The sequence below is a fragment of the Drosophila suzukii genome, chromosome 3, assembly GCF_043229965.1.
Source record: "Drosophila suzukii chromosome 3, CBGP_Dsuzu_IsoJpt1.0, whole genome shotgun sequence".
Lineage (NCBI taxonomy): Eukaryota > Metazoa > Arthropoda > Insecta > Diptera > Drosophilidae > Drosophila > Drosophila suzukii.
In genome coordinates, this window is record NC_092082.1 from 4,033,843 (window position 1) to 4,055,372 (window position 21,530).

The following is a 21,530-nucleotide window of genomic DNA, read 5'->3' on the forward strand; positions in this document are numbered from 1 at the left end:
ACTGATTGTGGAAGCGCGCTTTGAGCTGGCTTGGCGGCTCGGCTCTCCATTCCAGCGAAAATCGTAAACAAAACAAAAACCTGAAAAACCACTAAGGGGAGAGAGTGAGAAGAGAGGCGGTGAGCGAGAGATCGAGCGAGATAGACCTGCTCGAATTGGAAGCGTGGGCCGCTGCAACTGCAATTTTCCAATGGGAGCACATGCAGGCGCTATCTTTTTGATCGCCGCTCTCTCTCTCTGTCTCTCTCTTTGGGGGCTCTCTCGCTCTCCTCTCTCTTTTCTTAGCTTGTGCCACAGTAGCTGCTGCCTGTGTGTGCGTGTCTCCTCCCGCTCCGCCCACTTTCTGATCAGAATCGAAATCGGAATCCAATACGACTGCCTTTGAAGGTCCCTTTTTCCAGTTGTGGCCTACGTACCCTTTAAGTAAACATAGCTCAAACAACTTGGCAGCGCTCCAAATCCGGTGACTCCTTGGCTAAGTCATATATCCTCCCTCCCCCCTTTTGCAAGGCCCCCTGCCACGCCCCGCCGCCCCTCGGCGACGACAATTCCATTAAAAGTTGTACGTTGTCACTTTGCGTTAACTTATCTGTGGAGCATGTTGTGCGATCGCATTTTTATTGTCGCCATTGTCTCTGGCTCTCTCCATCTCTCTTTCTCCAGCCGTTTTTTAGCCTGCCCACACAGGGTAGCCAACATACACTTCACTTTTACACTGGCAAAAATATTAGGTAGCAATGTGTAAATGTGAATATAAATAATTGTGAAAGAGGATTCGGAAGAGTTTTACAATTGGACACTTGCAATAGAAATACTATAATGGAGAGTAAATAATTATTATTAAATAATTATTATAGTTGTTTAAGGAAAATACTTCTCCATAACCATTTCAAAATTTATATATCGTTAACTCTTACTCTTTTCTTTTTTCTTATGCTGTCTAGAAAAATCCTTTTCACTAATTTAAAGCCCCGTTCAAAGGAAGTTTAGTTTTCCCACTTTAAATACCCATAATTTGTACAAAATGATAGCATACTTCCTAGCACTTCTAAAAATACGAGTCAAAACTTGGTTCTAATTATAAATAGTAAGAAAATTTAAATTGAAACCATTAAAATTTAATAATGTATGTGTTAATTCAACTTTTAAAAAGCTTGATACTGAAACGAACCAATTCTATAAAACAAACTACTGATTTTCTAAATAAATTCAAGCTTTCAATTAAATTTTAATGTTTTTAAAATGATAAAAATAAATGAAATACAAATATCCTATATCCCTCAGTGTGTCAAATGCATCCACATCTCACGTGCGTCGGCAGCGTTCTGCGACGTTTCTTTGTCGCTTAGTTTTTGTGTAGCACTTGGCCTGCTCCCCACTTGACAATGCTTTGCATGCCGGCCGACCATCCAGTATCTCCACCTCATCCTCCTCCCCTCGACCCATTCATCCCGATACCATCCCATCCCATACCATCCCATCCCATAACAACCCATTCCATCCCAAACCCATCCTGCTCCTCACCAGCTTGTCATATTCCATGTTTGTGGCGGCGACAAAAGCTCTTGCGGCTGCCTCTGCCTGCGTCGACTGCGCTGCCCGCACAATCAGCAACTCGGCATCTTGTTCGCTGTCCCTTTGTGCGCCTTTCGCCTGAATTGCATTAAACAGAGTCAGCAGTGCACAGCAAGAAAAATCTATTGGGTTCTAAAAAAAAATTAAAATTACTAAGGACTAGGAGTACACTTGTGGGTCACCATTTAACCAAACCTAACAACTTAGTGATTCAAACTACAAAAGTGATACAAAACGTAGCCACAACTAAAAGCCATTGTTTTTATACAGATTAAAAGAAAATCAAGTAAGCCTTAGTACTTAAAAAGTATGGTTCATTCATTACAAAATTAAAACCTCAAAACCCAAAGCCTTAGTGTAGATTTGTGTATCTTTTAGGCACAAATACTGCTCAAAGCCAAAAAAAATGTATAGCTTTTTCCTAGAGAAATCAACTAAGAAGGTTACCTATACGGACCATTTCTGACTCACCTTTTAATAAAGTTTATTAATTATGTGATTGAAAATGCCATAGTTTTAAAGAATATTATTCAGATTTTCTTTTATCAATAGATTTTTCCCAGTGCAGCGACGTTGGTAGCGGCGGCGCAGGCCAGGCCAACCTTGTTCTGCCACAGAAAAAGACATCGCTCGCCTCGAATCAACCGCTCGCTCCCCACGAAACCCACAAGACCCACTCCCCCCCCCCCTTTCCTCCCGCTCCCCACCGCCCACCGCCCACCGCCCACTCCCATTGCTCATTTTTAATGTGCAATTCCGTATGTACAGCTCGTAGCCATGGCCACCATTCCGCTCGTGGTGTGTGTGTTTGCATAGCAGCGTGGTTGCTGGTTAGGCATGTGCCACCTCCAGCTCCAAGCTCCAAGTTCCGATCCCCAGCCCCCAACCCCCAGCCCCCAACCCCCAGCCACCAACTCCCAACTTCAGCTGCAACTCCAGCTGGAGAGCCCAGATCACAACCTAGCCTTATAGCCAAACGAGTGCAGCTCCGTTTATCGGCCGGCCTAACCTTGTTAGGATTGTAAAATGTAAACCGAAGGCGTTGCCGCGGACTCAGTCCTCAACTCGGACTTACACTGTCCAAGAATTGGATATTTATAATAAATATGAAACTTATCCAAGAAATATGAAGAAATTTCCTATAATTCTAGTCCTAAATGCATATTAAGAGACTTATAAGTAATAATGTTATTATAAAAGAGGGTACCAGTACCAGAATTGGATAATATATTTTGAAAATATTTCTTACGTATGTTATATTTTTGGTTCCGAGAGAAACCTTAAGAACTATAAAATCTGGTTAGTTATAAAGTTAGGATTGTCAAAGTTTCATAGCTTGGTGGTGATCTAATATGAAGTGCATCAAAGTAACATAATTATAGGATTATTTTAGAAGATACATTTGAAAAACTTTTAATGAGGAAGTACTAATTTTCTTCTAATTATTAACTTAGGTTTACAATCCATGTTAAAATAAAATAAAAATTTACTCTTAGATCCAATGGTATCATTATTGTTTTAAGTGCAGCCTAGCTCTAGCTCCTCAACTGATCGGCTGGGCATCCAACTGCATTTCGCTTGGCTGGCACACGCTCAAGTTGCCCCCATCCGCGTCCTCGTCTTCGTCCTCATCCATGGTCATCGTTAATCGAAAACGGGCTGCGCCGTCGCCCTGCGGTTACGAGTGTCGCCAGGCCAAAACGAACCGCAGATTGGAGTGGAGGATGCAAAAGGGAGTGGGAGTAGCAGTGGCAGTGCATAAAGGGGGGGAAGGGGGATCCACGAAGGGGCCTTTAAGCCTGCCCAACAACTGTGCGCGTGCGCAGAGCCGCCAACCTGGCAATGTGTTCATTTCGGTCCCATATTTCGTTGGGTCGGGCAGAAATTATGCCCGGTAGTCATGCAGCTCCAGCAACTCATGCAGCCATGCACTGAAAAATATTTCTATATATTTGTTTCCATTATATTATTAAATAAAAATATTGTGTTCTCTAAAAATTTCCTTAAAACATATTTTCATAACCATACCATTTCAAGCATTGAAAATGGGTCTTAAGATTAAATAAAAGAAGGTTATAGACATCAGAAAAGTATTATTATTTTGGGGTAGCCAAAATAAACCATAGAAAATAAAGGATATATGTATTTATTTATTGTAAAACATAAATATATCTTACATTTATCAAGAGATCCCTAAATAATCCTTTCGATCTCGGAACTACATTTCTTCCTGTGCTTTTGCAAATCGCGAGAAGAGCAAAATTAAAGCGAGCATTTGACTGACGGACTGACGCAGTCTCTCTGGCCAAAGTGAGTGACTAGTTGACTGCCAGACACGCGGCTTGATTGCACGCCTTGTCCACGTCCGCGTCCAGATTCACATCCACATCCACATCCACGTCCATGTCCACAACCGCATTCGCCTCGAATGTCCGCGGAAATGGGAAACGGCAATGGGTTTGGACCCGTCTATGAGAATCGAAACGGGTACCGAGTACAGCACACTGGGCTTAGAAATGGAGGCAAATCAGGGACACCAAACGACCGACACCCCACCGAGACGCAGCGGTCACACATTCGTCATGGAGGCTGTAAGGCCACAGCTGCAGTCAAAATAATAGCACTCACAACTGCAACCATAAATTACTTACCTATTTTGATACACATATTTTAAATGGTAACTACGGGTATAAACATAATTTGCAGTCACGCCAGATGAACTAATGTCTAACTTTAATAACATAAACATTCTACTCCAAGATTCTGAAAATTGAATAGTTTTTATGAGTAATATATATAAATATTGATCAAAATATTAATTGAACTCAAAGGCCCCACAACTATCAAACCATATTTTTTCAAAAGATCCCAGATTTATTCGATTTATCTCGCTAAACTATAATACATACCATTAGTCGCCTGTTAGAAGTAACGGATATCATTATACATTAAACAAATGTCTATAACTTTTTAAAATAATCTCTAAATCTCTGAATATATATGCAGATCTATTTGTTTGACCTCAGCTGTACTTGCATCACCATCCGTGTAAGCATGCACAATTCGCATTCGATTTTGATGCGTATTGATGGCCGCCCCACCAGCATGACTGACGCTAAGCAGCTCCGAGATTAATGGTTCCGAATTAGTCAGTGTCACTTATTGGAACGTTGAGCTCCCCCACTCTCTGTCTGACACTTTGAAAGGGAACAGATGAAGGAAAAACGTGGAAAATTAAATGGAAAAGGGGAAGTCCACTGCATTAGAAGCAGCTTAAGCGAACTCATTAGACCAACCGCTGAAGTCAAAATAAAAGTCAATTACAAATCAACACAATGAGTTCGTACAATTGAAGGCAACAGATCAGGAAAAAAGCCCGAAAACAGAGAGCAAAATAAAAATTAATTTCAACATTGTGTTTACGATATCATCGATCAATAACTGTCAACACAGAGGTTCAATTTTTTGAGGCTAAGGTGCCCTAAGTAGAGGTATATCTGTTTGTATAGGAAGTTGAATTAGATGTAACAAAAGTAAATGAAAATATATAAAATAAGACTTCAGTACTACACACATTTTATCTTCAAAACTAATTAAAAGATTTGAGTTTATAAGAAGAGGTGTCCTTAAGTAAATATTTTGAGAATCGCATAGAAGGGCACTGAAATATGAAATACTCAAGGAAGGGCACATCGTTTTCGACGCGCTGCCACCTCGAACTTCGCTGCACCCATAATGTAATACAAATTACATTCCTTGTTTTTATTTCTTAACCGATTCTTGGTGATTTTCGATTTAAGATTGCGGCCGATGAGAGTGGAGATGCGAGAGACTGGAGACCACCTGGCGTCTGCAGACCCCGCTAATTGCATTGTGGGTACGTAGGGAACAAAGGAAAGTTGCCAGGTGATGATATCAGCATGATCAAGCACTTAAGTAAGTACAAATGATGGCCCCCTTTTTGAACAATCCGCCCCGTGGCTCCTGCCCTGCCCCCCAAACCCACAGTTAGTTGGATAGTACGGAAAAGTTTACAATTTGTTGATTCAACGCGGCATGAAATCGGCTTGGAACTTTGTACAACTTTAATTAACCGATTTCTGCCGGCCCAACGGCGGAATGATGGTAAAAGTCATAGAAATAAGTTAAATTACACTTAAGCCGATTAAAGTTCAGCTCGGTTTCGGCAAAACGATTCGATTTGTCTCGTTTGGAAGGGCTAAGACCGCCGATGACCGCTCGATCGTATGGCGGCAGATGGTTCCACTCACAAAGTTCATTAAAAGTGACCGAGTTAATGCGCTGGGCAAACAGACATAAAACTGGAGACCCCGATACAAAACTCTCAAGCCTGAACTCGTTCCATGCATACTTGAGCGATGATTTTTCCCAAAACCTAATTTTCAATTTACCAAAACAATTAACAACAAATTTTATTGGCTTTTAAGCCAGTCAAACACTCGAAACAGTGAGCGCATCGTAAAAAACCCAGAATATATACTGTATCTCTCACAGAGTGCCGCTATTGATCCAGTATGTTTGTCCAGCCCCAAAGATTTGTTTGCCTTTCCGTTCTATTGAAGGTACGTGTGTATCTTTTAATTAACAGATCCGAAATGGGATCTATAAAACCGATGTAACCGAATCCGCTCTACCTATTTGATTTGTTTGATTGGCAAATGGCATGGATAGCTTCGGTTCGGTTTGGTTTCGGATTCGGTTTTAGTATGGATTTGCATTCCCGTTCACGACTTCATCGGTAAATCTTTGGATGGGCAAAGTAGGTGCCAGCTAGCATGTTGTTTTGCATGTCGATTTCAGCTCCTTTTGCCCCAGGCTGCTCCACGTGAGCCAAGTCGAGAGGCCTAGTCCACTGCCACTGCCACAATGTGCCATAAATTTATGACACTACTAAAAATAGTAGTGGTAAATGGTAGTCATGGAGTGCACAGAGTCTGGGGCATCTGAAGTATCTGGGCATCTTCGTGCTGTTATGGCGGCTGTTACATTATGTTGCCTTTGTTTCCACTGCGCATTACAAGGGAAAACGCGAAGAATTATATGCAAGTGAAAATGCCATTTAAAAGCAGATAAATAAACTTAATGCGAACCAGCGCCGCGGGAAGGGATGGAAAGTGTCATTTCTGTGGATATTTATGTTGGCTATGGGTAGAGTCCGGTGGAGAATATGGAATATCCTGTGGCGCAGTTGGAAGGAGCTACTCCAGGAGCCCTCCTCCTCCTCCCACAACCCCTTAAACGGCTATCCCTCACCCACATCACAAGAACCACATAACTTGGCCAACTCAACTCTATTATTAGGCCCAGCTGAGAACCGTTAAGACAGTTCTACCTGTCTACCCACCAAATTGGCCTTTGCGTGCCACAAAATAGCGTCTGGCCAACAGATCTTAGCCCTTAAATGCTGCGTTTGCGATGCGCAAAGGAAGCTATAAATAACAATTAATTGTATTATTAAACTAATTCAAAAACGCAGCTCCGGCGGACGAAAGGCCGTCAGTCATGCGATCTCAAAAAAAAAACCTGCCACATAAATTTTTGGTAGCCCCGCTTTTTAGCGAACTCGGTTGGGCTAATTTACATTTCGTTGCGTTTGGCCGGGGCAAAAGTAAAAGTACTCAAGTCGTTGAACGTCGTTTCTAAAAAATTGTGCCCCACGGCCAGAAGAGCAGGAGACCCTCAGACCGCAGACCTCAGTTTTTGGGACCCAGCCTTCCTGGGACCAATCAATTATGGAATCAGTCAATGATCAGCAAGGAGCTGCCGACTCCCGCCTGCACGCAATGGCCCCAAGGAGTCGATGGTCTCTCGATGGTCAGTGGACCATCGACCATCGGGTCCGGGCGCGAAAGTCCCAGAAACTTACACATAATGACAACAATTAACGCCCAAGCTGTTGTGCCATTTAAAGTTGAACACCGATAACTGGCGATTGGAAAGTCGTGGAGGGAAAAATAAAGAAAACAAAATAAGTATTGCACGTCACACAGAAAAAAATATCTATCCTGAAAAAGTCAGTATTTAAATATAAATTATAAAACCTTCTGGTACTTTCGTAAAGTTTTAATCATCATGATTGGAAACTAGGTATCTAATAAGGTAAGCGTTATTGGAAAACATTTTGTCATCCATCCAAAAATTATGTATTTAAAAACGAGATTTAATATTTGGGTGCTTTTATTTTGGTTCGACCGCTGCGTCGCGTTAAAAGCGCTTTAATACCCTTTTCGATGAAGGGCTTAACGTAATGGACATCCGTATAGACGCCAGGATATCGTCTGCTGGCACATCCGATTCCAAACGACACGATACCGCAGACTTGCCTGTCGTAAACCAAAGGACCTCCGGAATCGTAGGTACAGGCATCCTTTTTTCCCAATACTGACGCACAGAACATGCTGTCCGTTATAGCAGCTACACAAACAAGATGGGATTATATGGGAACAAATAGATTAAAGTTGTTTTTCAAGTTAAGGCTTAGCCTGATAATAGGTTACATTAGTTAGATGAGTGGCTACCTTGAAAAGGTTGAAAGAACAGTATAGTAATTCCAAAAGTTTATTCAAGCTTTAGGTACTCCTATCCAGATCTGTGGTATATCTACATATATATCTCTAAGATTGACTCACCTGAAAGCCGATAAACATTGCGGCAGAACCTCTTTTCGATCACAGGAACCGTGACCGTTCGCAACAGCTGATCCGGACCGGTGTTATCCGGATGGGTCATTCCCCAGCCGGAAACGACCAAATGTTTTCCAGTAGTCAAAGGCGTGGAGCACAACGTTAGAAAACCGATATTTTTCCCCACCATGGGTCTACTCAGCAGCACCACAGCCACATCCATGTTCATCGTAGTCATCCGGAATTCAGCGGACTTTATAATGTCCTTAACCCCACGGCGAACTCCACTATCGGTGAGCCTCGAGATGCCACCCTCCACAGTCCAACCTTCCTTGACATTCCGGTTCTCAAAACAGTGGGCCGCCGTCAGGACAATGAGATCCCGAATTAAAGTGCCTCCGCAGATGAAATTGTTGTAGTATCGCATTGCCACAAGATAACCGCCCAACTTATCAATAGTCGTCACATGACCACCAATAACACGGGTCTTTAAGGAAGGACGCCGTAATATCTTGGCCAACTTCGCCAAGTCAATGGTCTGATTTTTTTTCTGAGCCTGGATATCATCCATTAAAATTAGTATGCCAACCACCAGGCAGCAAACGAGGATACGTGCCATTGCGACCACAGAATATGTTCCAATATGATCTATAACCAAATCCTCACCCAAGCGTTAAAACAATCGGTTTAGCGAATCCAATTGATATCTTTAGGCCTTTCATTGCGTTAACACAACGACCTGATACTCTTTTGAATAATTTTAATTATTAATGAGATGAGGTTTAACAAATCCAAGAAGTACATTACAAATTATGGTGAAGGGGCATACAGTTTTGAAGAATATTTGACATAAGGAAATTCTCAGAAATGTGTTTTTATAATTTTATTTTATTAAACGATTTATTCGATATCTTCGATCATTTGCCAACTTATACTCTTAGGACTAACTGTCAAAAATAAAACACCATAATGTACGTAAAATATATATTTTTTAAATTATTCGTATTGATCTGAGGATGTGTTTCAAGCCACGCCTTGGCCTACACAGAATTAGTAAGCAAGTGCATAAATGGCTAAATCGTCAGCAATACACAGCTATAAGTACGGCCGCAGTTGTGGTTCAATATCACGATGAGCCAGACAAATCGGATGGGGACAAAAAACTTTATCGTTCCTTGAGCTTATCAAATGGATTACGCGCCATGCTTATATCAGATCCTTATGTTGAAGATCCGCCAATCCAACGAGCTTCCAGCGAAAGTATGAACTCTTCAATTGAGCACTTTCATGGTAAATTAGCGGCTTGTGCTGTTCTAGTTGGCGTGGGATCGTTTAGTGAACCGCGACAATATCAGGGATTAGCTCATTTTGTGGAACACATGATATTTATGGGATCTGAGAAATTTCCCGTTGAGAATGAATTTGACTCGTTTGTGACTAGAAGCGGAGGTTTCAGTAATGCGCATACTGAGAATGAGGAGACTTGCTTCTACTTTGAGGTGGATGAAGCCCACCTTGATAGGAGTATGGATCTTTTTATGAATTTGATAAAGGCTCCACTAATGCTTCCCGATGCCATGAATCGCGAACGCTCGGCCATACAGTCTGAATTTGAGCAGACTTTTATGAGGGACGAAGTCCGTAGAGATCAGATTTTAGCGAGCTTAGCGAATGATGAATATCCACAGGGAACTTTCAGCTGGGGTAACTTTAAGTCCCTTCAAGAGGGCGTTGACAATAGCAAGCTGCACCAGGAACTTCACAAGTTTTGCAGAAATCACTACGGCTCCAATCGAATGATAGTAGCAATCCAGGCCCAACTTTCCTTAGATGAATTGGAGGAATTGCTAATGCGGCATTGTTCAGATATACCAAATAGCCAAGAGAACTCCGTTGACTTCACCAAGTTTAATTACCAATCAGCATTTCGGGAACAGTTCTTCAAGGAAGTATTCCTAGTTCAGCCTGTTGAAGATGTCTGCAAAGTCGAGTTAACTTGGGTTGTGCCACCAATGAAGAATTTATATCGCAGCAAACCGGATTATTTAATATCACATCTCCTGGGTTTTGAAGGAGTTGGAAGTCTATGTTCGTACTTACGTCGACGTCTTTGGTGCATTAGTGTAATGGCAGGTGTTGGTGGAGGTAGTTTTGACTCAAACTCGATATACTCCCTGTTCAATATGTGTATATATCTCACTGACGATGGGTTTGATCACTTGGACGAGGTATTGGAGGCTACGTTCGCATGGATTAAACTTGTAATAAATAGCGAACAACTTCAGGTTTCATATAAAGAGTTAGAACAAATTGCCAATAATAATTTTCGATTTCAAATTGAACTGCCCTCTATTGATAATGTTCAAAGCATTGTTGAGAGCTTGAATTACCTGCCATCGAAAGATGTCCTTACAGGACCTCAGCTTTACTTTCAATATGAAGAGGATGACCTAGAACTTCTAAGACAGCATCTTGATAAATTTAATTTTAATATAATGATCTCATCATACATGCCATATGAAGGAAACGAGTACGATCAGAAAGAACCATGGTTTGGAACTCAATACAAATCTATTTCTATGCCACCAAAGTGGCTTAAAATGTGGCAAGAACCATCCACATTGAAGGAATTGCAATTTCCGCAACCTAATCCATTCGTAACCACTGATTTCACACTCCATTGGGTAGAAGCAGGAAAGCCACATGTCTCTAGAAGTCCTAAAGCTCTGATCAGAAATGATTTTTGCGAGCTCTGGTTTCGACAGGATAACATTTTTCAACTTCCCGATGGATACATTAACCTATATTTTATCACTCCTCTGGTTCGAGAAAGCGTTAAGCATTATATGCTCGGTGTACTTTACACCTACTTAGTGGAATTCACAATAGCCGAGCAATTGTACCCGGCTTTAGAGGCAGGTTTAACGTATGGTCTTTATATCGGTGATAAAGGATTGGTTATGCGGGTGAGTGGCTACAATGAAAAGCTTCCTCTCTTGGTGGAAATAATGCTAAACGTGATGCAAACTATAGAACTGGATATGGATCAGGTGAACTCATTTAAGGACCTCAAAAAACGACAAATATATAATGCTCTAATTAATGGAAGAACTTTAAATCTTGATCTGCGTCTTAGCGTATTGGAAAATCAACGTTTTAGCATGATTTCGAAATATGAGGCCATTGATGCAATAAGCTTGGATGACATTAAAAACTTCAAAGATAATTTTCATAAAAAAATGTATACAAAAGGTTTAATGCAAGGAAATTTCACTGAAGACCAAGCCAGAGAGTTAATGCAAAAAATTCTTCTCACATACAACAGCGAAAAAGTTGAGAATCTATCGGCACTGGACAATAACCTACTTCAAATACCTCTGGGATCGCATTATTTGAGGGCCAAAACACTAAACGAGGATGACTCGAACACAATTATAACAAACTACTATCAAATTGGACCGAGTGATCTTAAATTGGAATGTTTAATGGATCTGATAGAGTTAATTGTAGAGGAGCCGTTCTTCAACCAATTGAGGACTCAAGAGCAGTTGGGCTACAGCTTGGGCATACATCAGCGAATTGGGTATGGTATCATGGCTTTTGTAATCACTATAAATACCCAAGAGACGAAACATAGAGCTGAATATGTTGAGCAACGTATTGAAGCCTTTCGATCGCAAATGTCTGAACTAGTTTCACAGATGAGTGATACAGAGTTTAATAATGTTCGAGATACTCTAATCAGTGGAAAAAGACTAGGAGACACGAGTTTGGATGAGGAAGTCATGCGGAATTGGAGTGAAATAGTCACCAAGGAATATTTCTTTAATCGTTTGGAAATGCAAATACAAACGCTGAATAAATTAACGAGGGAAGATGTTTTGAATTTCCTGAATGACTATGATAAGAATAATTTAAGAAAACTTTCTGTCCAAGTTGTGGGAAAGCATACTTTGTCCTCAGAATCAACAACCCAAGCTAATTCTCAAGCAGCAAATCGATCCGGATCTGCATCAGACTTATTGGAGGATGACCAACACGATATGGCAAGGGAACAAACTATAACTAAGCCAATGTCCGATAAAATCAAGATTGAGTTCTTGGGAGAGAGCGATGACCCCTCAAACATTAAAGATATTTCGAACTTTAAGAAATCCCTTTATGTCTACCCACTGTTCAATACTAATCCAAACCTTGCAAACAAATCTTAATATTTTTACTGTGCACTAGCAATAAATGTACATTGATCATCAGTAATAAGACTTAAAATTTTTTGGTGTATATACGTATACTTTTCAAATATAGTTATATAGATCACTGTTTTGTCTTTTTTTAAATTTTAAGACAGTGGATAAGGCAATATCGCAAGAAATACAACTTTCAATACTAAACGGATTATGTAAGCGAAGAGAAGCCATTAAACCGAGATCAAACGCATACTTATTTCAAAAATGTCTAAATTGTGAACAAAGCTTTATTTAACGCTTTAGAAGTACCTTAATGCTCTTTAAGATAAAGGGCTTAACGTACATGACATCCGTGTAGACGCCAGGATAACGTTTGCTAGCACATCCAATTCCAAAGGACACAATGCCGCAAACTTGCTTTTTGTAAACCAATGGACCTCCGGAGTCGTAGGTGCAGGCATCTTTTTTTCCCAATACTGAGGCGCATATCATACTGTCTGTTATTTTAGCTGCACCATGAATAACGATATAAAATTAATGTAGTTCTTCTGTATTATATGCTTAAAACCTTTGCGTCCATCCAAAATAACTTACCCATTGGCTGATAGGCGGCACGACAGTTACTCTTGTGAATAATTGGCACGGTGACCGTACGTAGTAATGTCTGCGGCCCACTTCCTCTGGCAACGGTCATACCCCATCCAGAAACAGTTAGTTCAAGACCTGGGTTAAGGTTTACCGAGCATAACGATAGTTTTCCAATACCCTTGACTCTCAAAGAACTTTTCAGAAGCATCACGGCCACATCCATATTCATATCTTCCTCTTTAAACTTTTCAGACAAGATAAAGTCCTTTACTTTGCGACGTACACCTTTTTGATCGAGCTTCGAAATACCGGCAACCACAGTCCAATCCGAAACCTTCATTCGGCCCAAAAAGCAGTGGGCCGCCGTCAGAACGATGAGGTCATGGATAAGAGTGCCACCGCAGACAAAATCTCCGGCATATACTAATGCCATTAGGTATCCACCCAACTTCCAGTTTGTGGTAACTTGGCCGCCGATAACGCGAGTGTCATGATTATTTGGAAGGACCAATTTGGCCACCTTTTCCACATCGATAGTGTGATTGGTGATCTCCTGGCCATGAACGTGGTCCGAAACCAGAGCGGTAACCAGCACGATGCATCCCAGAAGACTTCGCATTGCAAAGAGGGAATGGATCAAAATGATACTTGCGAAAATGATTTTATGCACAAGCCAATATTTAAGCGTAAAGAAATCCACTAATGCGGCTCTAATGGTAGTTATTTATGACATAATCAAATGACACATTCCTTAGTTTGTACAATTTATTCAACTTTTCGCCAACAACACCTTAATGCTCTTCTCGATAAAGGGCTTTACGTACATGACATCCGTGTAGACGCCGGAATAACGTCTGCTGGCACACCCGATTCCAAAGGACACGATCCCACAGATTTGCTTCTTGTAAACCAGCGGACCGCCGGAGTCAAATGTGCAGGCATCCTTCTTCCCCAGCAATCCGGCGCAAAACATGCTGTCTGTTATATTAACTGCACAAAGAATGAATTAATTTTATTAATGAGCTTGTTGTAGAATTCTTTAATATTCTGCATTAAAGTCTGTATTTTTTAACCATTTTTTTTTTTAATTTTTCCGTAATTCCAATGACTTTTAGAATGGGAGCAAAAACCCGTACTTATAAATTTTAAAACTAGAGTAATTCGATACCGATTTAATAGATTGATACCTCTATGAGTTAATAGTTGATTTTCCTAATATTCTACATAAGAATCTTTCTTTTAAAAGGTCACATTTTTAGCCCATTTTCATGTTCGATTTTTTCGTAATTTCAATGGGTTTTAAAATAGGAGCCAAAAACCGTACTTATAAATTTCGTAACTTGGGTAAATCGATCCCGATTTTAAAGGTTGATAAACTGTAAAACTGTACATAAGAACCTTTCTTTTAAGAGAGGGTCACTTTTCTAGCCCATTTTTATGTTCGATTTTTTCGTAATTCCAATGGCTTTCAAATTGGGAGCCAAAAACCGTACTTATATATTTCATAACTTCGGTAATTCGATTCCGATTTTGAAGTTTGATACCTCTTTGAGTTTGTGGTTGAATTCTCTAACATTCCACATTTAAATATTCCCTTTGAAAGAGGGTCTAAATTTTACCCCATTTTCATGTTCGATTTTTCCGTAACTCCAATGGCTTTCAGAACGGTACCCCAAAACTGTACTTCTAGATTCCATAACTTTAGTAATTTTATTCCGATTTTGAAGTTTGATACCTCTATGAGTTTGTGGTTGAATTCTCTAACATTCCACATTTAAATATTTCCCTTGAAAGAGGGTCTAAATTTTAGCCCATTTTCATGTTCGATTTTTCCGTAATTCCAATGGATTTCAGAATGGGACCCCAAAACAGCACTTCTAGATTCCATAACTTCAGTAATTTTACTCCGAATTTGAAGTTTGATACCTCTTTGAGTTTGTGGTTGAATTCTCTAACATTCCACATTTAAATATTCCCTTTGAAAGAGGGTCTAAATTTTACCCCATTTTCATGTTCGATTTTTCCGTAAATCCAATGGGTTTCAGTATAGGAACCCAAAACTGCACTTCTGGATTCCAAAACTAGAGTTGTTGAACTCCGATTTTGATGTGGGATACCTCTATGAGTTTGTGGTGAAATTCTCTAAAACTCTACATTCAAATATATCTCTTAAAAGAGGGTCACAATTTTAACCCATTTTCATGTTCGATTTTTCTGTAATTCCAATGGCTTTCAGTGTGGGAACCCAAAACTGCACATCTAGAATCCATAACTTGAGTTATTGGATCCCGATTTGGACATGGGATACCTCAATGAATTTGTGGTTAAATTCTCTTATATTCTACATTCAAATGTATCCTTTAAAGGAGGGTCAAAAATGTAACCCATTTTCATGTTCGATTTTCCTGTAATGCCAATGGGCTTTCAGAATGGGACCCCAAAACTGCACTTCTAGATTCCATAACTTTAGTAATTTTATTCCGATTTTGAAGTTTGATACCTCTTTGAGTTTGTGGTTGAATTCTCTAACATTCCACATTTAAATATTCCCCTTGAAAGAGGGTCTAAATTTTACCCCATTTTCATGTTCGATTTTTCCGTAACTCCAATGGTTTTCAGAATGGTACCCCAAAACTGCACTTCTAGATTCCATAACTTTAGTAATTTTATTCCGATTTTGAAGGTTGATACCTCTTTGAGTTTGTGGTTGAATTCTCTAACATTTCACATTTAAATAGTTCCTTTAAAAGAGGGTCTAAGTTTTACCCCATTTTCATCAGAACGGTACCCCAAAACTGCACTTCTAGATTCCATAACTTTAGTAATTTTATTCCGATTTTGAAGTTTGATACCTCTTTGAGTTTGTGGTTGAATTCTCTAACATTCCACATTTAAATATTCCCCTTGAAAGAGGGTCTAAATTTTAGCCCATTTTCATGTTCGATTTTTCCGTAATTCCAATGGATTTCAGAATGGGACCCCAAAACAGCACTTCTAGATTCCATAACTTCAGTAATTTTACTCCGAATTTGAACTTTGATACCTCTTTGAGTTTGTGGTTGAATTCTCTAACATTCCACATTTAAATATTCCCTTTAAAAGAGGGTCTAAGTTTTACCCCATTTTCATCAGAACGGTACCCCAAAACTGCACTTCTAGATTCCATAACTTTAGTAATTTTATTCCGATTTTGAAGTTTGATACCTCTTTGAGTTTGTAGTTGAATTCTCGAACATTCCACATTTAAATATTCCTTTTGAAAGAGGGTCTAAATTTTACCCCATTTTCATGTTCGATTTTTCCGTAACTCCAATGATTTTCAGAATGGGACCCCAAAACTGCACTTCTAGATTCCATAACTTTAGTAATTTTATTCCGATTTTGAAGTTTGATACCTCTATGAGTTCGTGGTTGAATTCCCTAATATTCTAAATTGAAATCTTTATTTTAAAAGAGGGCCAAATTTTTTACCCATTTTTATGTTCGAATTTTCCGTAATTCCAATAGGTGTCAGAATGGATGCCAAAAACCGTTCTTACAAATTTCATAACTTGGGTAACTCTATCTTGATTTTAAAGGTTGATACCTTTATGAGTTCGTAGTTAAATTTCCTAATATTCTAAATTTAAATCCACCTCTAAAAAAAATTCAAATTTGTAACCCATTTTTATGTTCGATCTCTTCGTAACTCTAATGTCTTTCAGAATGAGACACATAACCGTACTTATAAGTTGCATCCCACTCACCCGCTGGCCAATAGGAAGATCTACAAGTTCTTTTATCTAAAATTGGCACTGTAATAGTGCGCAATAGGTTCTGCGGGCGAAGACCATTGGGATCGGTCATTCCCCAGCCAGAAACCACTAGTTCCAGACCCGGTTTCAGGTAAGTGGAGCACAGTGATAGTTTTCCAATTTTTTTGCCCTTCATGGGGCTTTTCAGCCGCACCACGGCCACATCCATGTTCATGTCATCTTCGCTAAACTGGGCGGACTTGATGACTTCCTTAACTTTGCGTTGAATACCTTTATCACTTAGCTTGGAAGTGGCGCCAACTGCCACCCATTCCTTGATCTTCTCTCGACCCGAAAAGCAATGGGCAGCCGTCAGGACGATGAGTTCGTGAAGCAGGGTGCCACCACAAATGAACTCCTTGTCGTAGCGCAGTGCAATTAGATAGCCGCCCAGCTTCTCATTTGTAGTGACACGACCGCCAACAACACGAGTTTCAAATTTCGGAGGCACTACTATTTTGGCCAACTTCTTCACATCGATGGCTTGGCTCAGGTTCAGGGTCTGGGCAAGGACATCAATCCTGGATAGAGTGGTGGCCAGCAAGCAGCAAGCCAGCAGGCGTTGCATTTCATTCGCGGAAAGAAGATTACAAAAAACCAAGTTGATTTCTAACCCACTCCAGTATTAAAGTGTGGAGAACCCACTTAAACCAAAATAATGGAAATGATTCAAGACTTTGTTGTAAGGCAATTGCTTTTAATTGCTGTTAATGTGAAAGTGTACGCTGTGATCTGTATTTTTGTTTGGCAGTTGTTAGTTGTGCAGCGTTCGTGGATCTAGGAAAAGCTCAGGGGTCGGATCTCCTGAAGAAGCTGGCGAAGATAGTACATCTGGTTGGCATCGCGATTACGCACATCCGTGGCATACGAGTACATGGAGTTGATCACCTGATGTAGATCCGAGTAGGTCTAAAAAGATGAGGATGGTATTGATTATTTTAACATATTTTAATTGTCTTAACCCATTTATAGTCCCTACCCCAATATTTCGCCAGGTATTCTTGTAGTTCAGTTTTATCGCACTCAGATCTTCCGTGCAAAGCTCCGAAACCTCTACGAAGGTTGAGATTTCGGGCGTTACCCGGACCGTTACCTCCGCTCCATCGTGCACATCTTTGGTATTCTTTAGACAGAGCAACAGATCCCTATCTGTAGCCAGGCGGTTCCACTGACTACGGCTGAACTTCATCAGCTTGATATGCACAGCGATGGCATCGTAGATATGCAACTCGGCTGCCAGATGCTTCTGCGAAAAATAGCCCTGATCGATGTAGAAACAAGCGTCAAGCTCCGCAAACACATTCAGGTTCATATCCTGGAGGCGCTGTAATGGGGGTATAGTAAACTATGGAAATATCAGGGAAGCTCCAGACATGAACCTTGCGAAGCTCGACGAAATCTGAGATAGGTTTCTCAATATCTATATATTTGTAGGGTCTGGCAATGTACTCCTTGGGTATATCAATCGCATGACATCGAATGCCATCCCTGGTGATAAAGAAGACTACACGCACATGGTGGGTATCCAAGGTAAAGATGATCTCATCGGGACTGCAAAAGTTAAATTAATCATTGTTAAATAAGGTTTCAGTAAGTATATTACTTCTCCTCGTTCTTCTCCAGTTCCCAGTGACTAAAAGGAAAGTGCGTGTATCGCTGGAAGGCGAATCCAAAGCTCCCCAAGCGATCTGTCTTGACAGTAAGGACCTTACTCTCCTTATCAAACTTTGATTCCAGGATAAACTTTGTGGTCCAGTGGAAGACCTTTATGACTTCATAATTCCGAGAAACACTTTCCGATGGTAAACGACTTTCTTTTCTAGACTTTCGAATGGGATCGCTGGACTCGCTGGCTTCGCTGAGTTCGTACTCCATTTCTGCCGATCGTAACTCACCCACGCTCACGGTGCTAGCTTCCAATCCTAACTGTCTAAAAGACCGTCTCACGAAGGAACTTTGTCGTCGAAATCGACTCGAATTAAGTGGCTCCTGAAGAGTGCGTCTGCTCATTCTGACGCCTTGAGTGACCAGTTGATCAGTTATCTTTTTGGGGGCATCCATGTATTTCTCCTTGATGTCGTCCAGTGTCAGTACAAGGCCATACATCGAAGTATCCTTTTTGGTTGCATGCTCCCTGCCAAGCTCCAGCTGTAGATCCTTCAGCACAGGAAACTTTGGATACACTCGCTCGGGATTGGACTGATCCTCATAGTTGAAGAAGTAATCCTCAGTCCGCGCATATTCAACAGAATTGGCTTCACGCCGTCTGTAAAGACTCGGGCCTGTTGTGTTTTTGATGGCTTTTTCTTCGAGATCACCATCTTTAAACTCCTGCGGGAACTTAAACGAGGATATGATTCGGGTTAGGCAGTGGTCCTGAAGTAGACGAATCTTCCGTCGTGACAGTGGCACCTCCAGTAGCTCAAAGTTTTTCAGTGGACCATGATTTACAGGTTCCGGTTCCGAACTTCCCTGTCGCACAATTGCCAATGCCGATGGTCTATAAATGTTTATAGAACTTTCTCTTGTTGGCCTGTGGTAATTCGGTTTACCACTTTCATCCGGATTTTCTCCCTTTGCAGTTATACCCTTTGAGGGTGTACGCGCGTTCTGCACGTTATCGGAAGGTTTTCGTGAAGGCTTTCGAAAATGTTTTTTCTTTTTATCAGTCTTTTCCGCCACACTCTCCATCTCTGCTTCCTGCAGTTTTTCGATTTCGTCCTCAACAAATTGACAAACCATGGGTTCGCCCCATAAGCACAAATGGTTGGGCACCTTGAAAGTGAGAAAGTAAAACGGCAGCTCATCCGGCTCCAAGTGCAAGTGGATTTCAGAGGCTTCCTCTAGGTCCGGATCTCGCCTCATTTCCATACGACTCGGTCTTTGCAGAATGCTAGGTTTAGTAGACCGACGTATGGATTCCTCATTCATGCCTTCCAAAACATCCACTTGCTTACGCAAAACACGTCCATCTTCGTGAAGCGTTATATTGAACTTTTCAAAGGCGGTATGTTTGGCCTTTCCCACAAAGACGAGCGATATAACGCCGCCCATGATGATAAAACGGCGCAGGTTAACCTTAGAGATAAGATTGTATTAATAAACAGAGGTATATTAATTAACACAGTGGCAAAAAGCATAAAAAAACATTGTTTTTGAGATACTTTTACATATTTCGCTACATTACCTCGTAAGGCAACAAGTTTAGTTGGTTAGGATGAAAATTTCGCTGAAAGAAGTCGATGCAATCTCGCTTGTCGTGTTCGAGGAATATCTTGTAGGGGTCTGGAAACATGCCTACTGGTAGTTCTTGCGGCATTTTAGGAGTCTTTGGGATGGATTTCCTTCTTGTTTCATTACTTTCGGTATTTTTTTTCTGTTTCGCTTCGGCCGCTGCGATTGCGCTTTAAGAAAAGGTTAATATATTAACGCAAAAGGTTCTTAACCCAAGTCAAGCTGTATTTACGCAATTGAATCGTTGTATAACTGCATCTCCGTGTTCATTTTCGTCATAATGTCCTCCTGAATATCTATCTGGGTCATCCATTCGGTCATCACACTGTCCCCGATGTCCACAAGTCCACAATTTGGGCTCATATAATTATCAACGGCTAGCTCATAGCTCTTGGCCAGTGGGGAGTACGGGTCAAAAAAAGTGTGTACACACCGGAGGGTTAAATTGTCGCGAAGAACACTAAGTGGCATCTGAAGAGTCACTCCAACGCAGTTGAGATCAGACCACATAATCGGTAGTCTTAAATCAAAGATTGATAGCATCAAAAAATTCGAAGTTACTTAAACTATTTACTTCATATAGTTGAAACGAATGGGTACGTCTTGGAGTCCCCATATTTGGAAATCAAAGTTTCTGGAGCTATAGCAAAAAGACGTCAAGATACTACCCTTGTTTCTAGGAAACAAAAAAAGTTAGAAGAGGTAAGTCCTTTGGTAAGCTCACAAGACCTTACGTCATATAGGCTTGGGGGGAACAGATTACGCGGTATGTGAGCTTATCGAAGAAACTATCTATATCCGCATGCAGTTCTGAGGGTATCTAGAAGAACAAATATAGTATCTCTTTATCTATAAGAAGCTATTACCTTATCCAGTTCAAGGATTTGAAAAGTTGGCAAACGAAGGAGCTCGTTATCGTTGCGTAATACTCTTTCCACACGTCTGATGGTTGCCAGGATACGCTGCACAGTATCATCGAAGAACTGACCGATATTTGGCCTATTTTTTTGTAAGTTCCTCCGGGTCATGTCCTTGCGGTCTGGAGCTTGCGAGAGTAAGCTCCGCTCGTCCACCGGAAGAAGCCAGCTGATATCATTAGCGCAGGACTCTTTTTCCAAAAAGTTCAGCTGGGCGATAAACTTTCGAATTTCGGCAGGACTTTTGGGACTTGGTAGACCGTCACAGGCCAAGTAACTGTTCCACTTTTTATCCTGCAACTGCTGTTTCTGCAGTTCATTGTGCTCGTCGATGGCATCTGGGGGAAAGGTTTTTTAAACTATATCTTCTTCACAAAAAAGGAATATAATTTACCATCTATAAAGGCAACACTTGTCCTAAGGTCCGCTAAACGCTGCATATACGTATTTCTCCGGGCCATCCACTCGTCCTCCGAAAGGAGTTCTACGGTGGGCTTTTGGGATGCCTGGACCTTGCTTTTTCTTTTTACCATTTTTTTCTTTTTTTGTTTTTTTTTTGTGTATTTTTGTGTGTGTACTAGTGTCAGTTTG

General features: G+C 40.8%; 5 protein-coding genes across 6 annotated transcripts; 1 reads left to right on the plus strand and 4 right to left on the minus strand.

Moving 5' to 3' along the window:
• Positions 1 to 7,755: 7,755 nt before the first annotated feature.
• Positions 7,756 to 8,858, minus strand: Sems (Seminase). The gene is made up of 2 exons (XM_017078105.4): positions 8,226 to 8,858; positions 7,756 to 8,010 (listed from the first exon to the last, which is right to left on the minus strand). The coding sequence occupies exons 1-2, from the start codon at positions 8,836 to 8,838 to the stop codon at positions 7,757 to 7,759; spliced, it is 867 nt and encodes a 288-aa protein (XP_016933594.2). The 5' UTR covers positions 8,839 to 8,858; the 3' UTR covers position 7,756.
• A 292-nt stretch (positions 8,859 to 9,150) lies between these two features.
• Positions 9,151 to 12,462, plus strand: LOC108012307 (nardilysin). Of its 2 annotated transcripts, XM_036815851.3 has the most exons (2): positions 9,151 to 11,185; positions 11,253 to 11,389. In XM_036815851.3, the coding sequence occupies exons 1-2, from the start codon at positions 9,236 to 9,238 to the stop codon at positions 11,271 to 11,273; spliced, it is 1,971 nt and encodes a 656-aa protein (XP_036671746.2). In that variant the 5' UTR covers positions 9,151 to 9,235; the 3' UTR covers positions 11,274 to 11,389. The 2 variants fall into 2 exon arrangements, with proteins under 2 accessions (XP_036671746.2, XP_016933097.3); XM_017077608.4 differs by having other exon boundaries at positions 9,151 to 12,462.
• A 235-nt stretch (positions 12,463 to 12,697) lies between these two features.
• On the minus strand, positions 12,698 to 13,613 carry LOC118877361 (seminase). The gene is made up of 2 exons (XM_036815852.3): positions 13,001 to 13,613; positions 12,698 to 12,915 (listed from the first exon to the last, which is right to left on the minus strand). The coding sequence occupies exons 1-2, from the start codon at positions 13,611 to 13,613 to the stop codon at positions 12,698 to 12,700; spliced, it is 831 nt and encodes a 276-aa protein (XP_036671747.2).
• A 128-nt stretch (positions 13,614 to 13,741) lies between these two features.
• On the minus strand, positions 13,742 to 17,383 carry LOC108013631 (seminase). Its single transcript, XM_017079577.4, has 2 exons — positions 16,741 to 17,383; positions 13,742 to 13,984 (listed from the first exon to the last, which is right to left on the minus strand). The coding sequence occupies exons 1-2, from the start codon at positions 17,354 to 17,356 to the stop codon at positions 13,764 to 13,766; spliced, it is 837 nt and encodes a 278-aa protein (XP_016935066.2). The 5' UTR covers positions 17,357 to 17,383; the 3' UTR covers positions 13,742 to 13,763.
• Positions 17,384 to 17,470: 87 nt separating this feature from the next.
• On the minus strand, positions 17,471 to 21,477 carry LOC108013561 (uncharacterized). Its single transcript, XM_017079477.4, has 10 exons — positions 21,334 to 21,477; positions 20,889 to 21,277; positions 20,757 to 20,842; positions 20,597 to 20,698; positions 20,255 to 20,542; positions 19,976 to 20,192; positions 18,392 to 19,866; positions 18,168 to 18,339; positions 17,768 to 18,112; positions 17,471 to 17,697 (listed from the first exon to the last, which is right to left on the minus strand). Exons 1-10 carry the CDS (start codon positions 21,470 to 21,472, stop codon positions 17,566 to 17,568), a joined length of 3,345 nt encoding a protein of 1,114 aa, XP_016934966.2. The 5' UTR covers positions 21,473 to 21,477; the 3' UTR covers positions 17,471 to 17,565.
• Between the last annotated feature and the right edge of the window lie 53 nt (positions 21,478 to 21,530).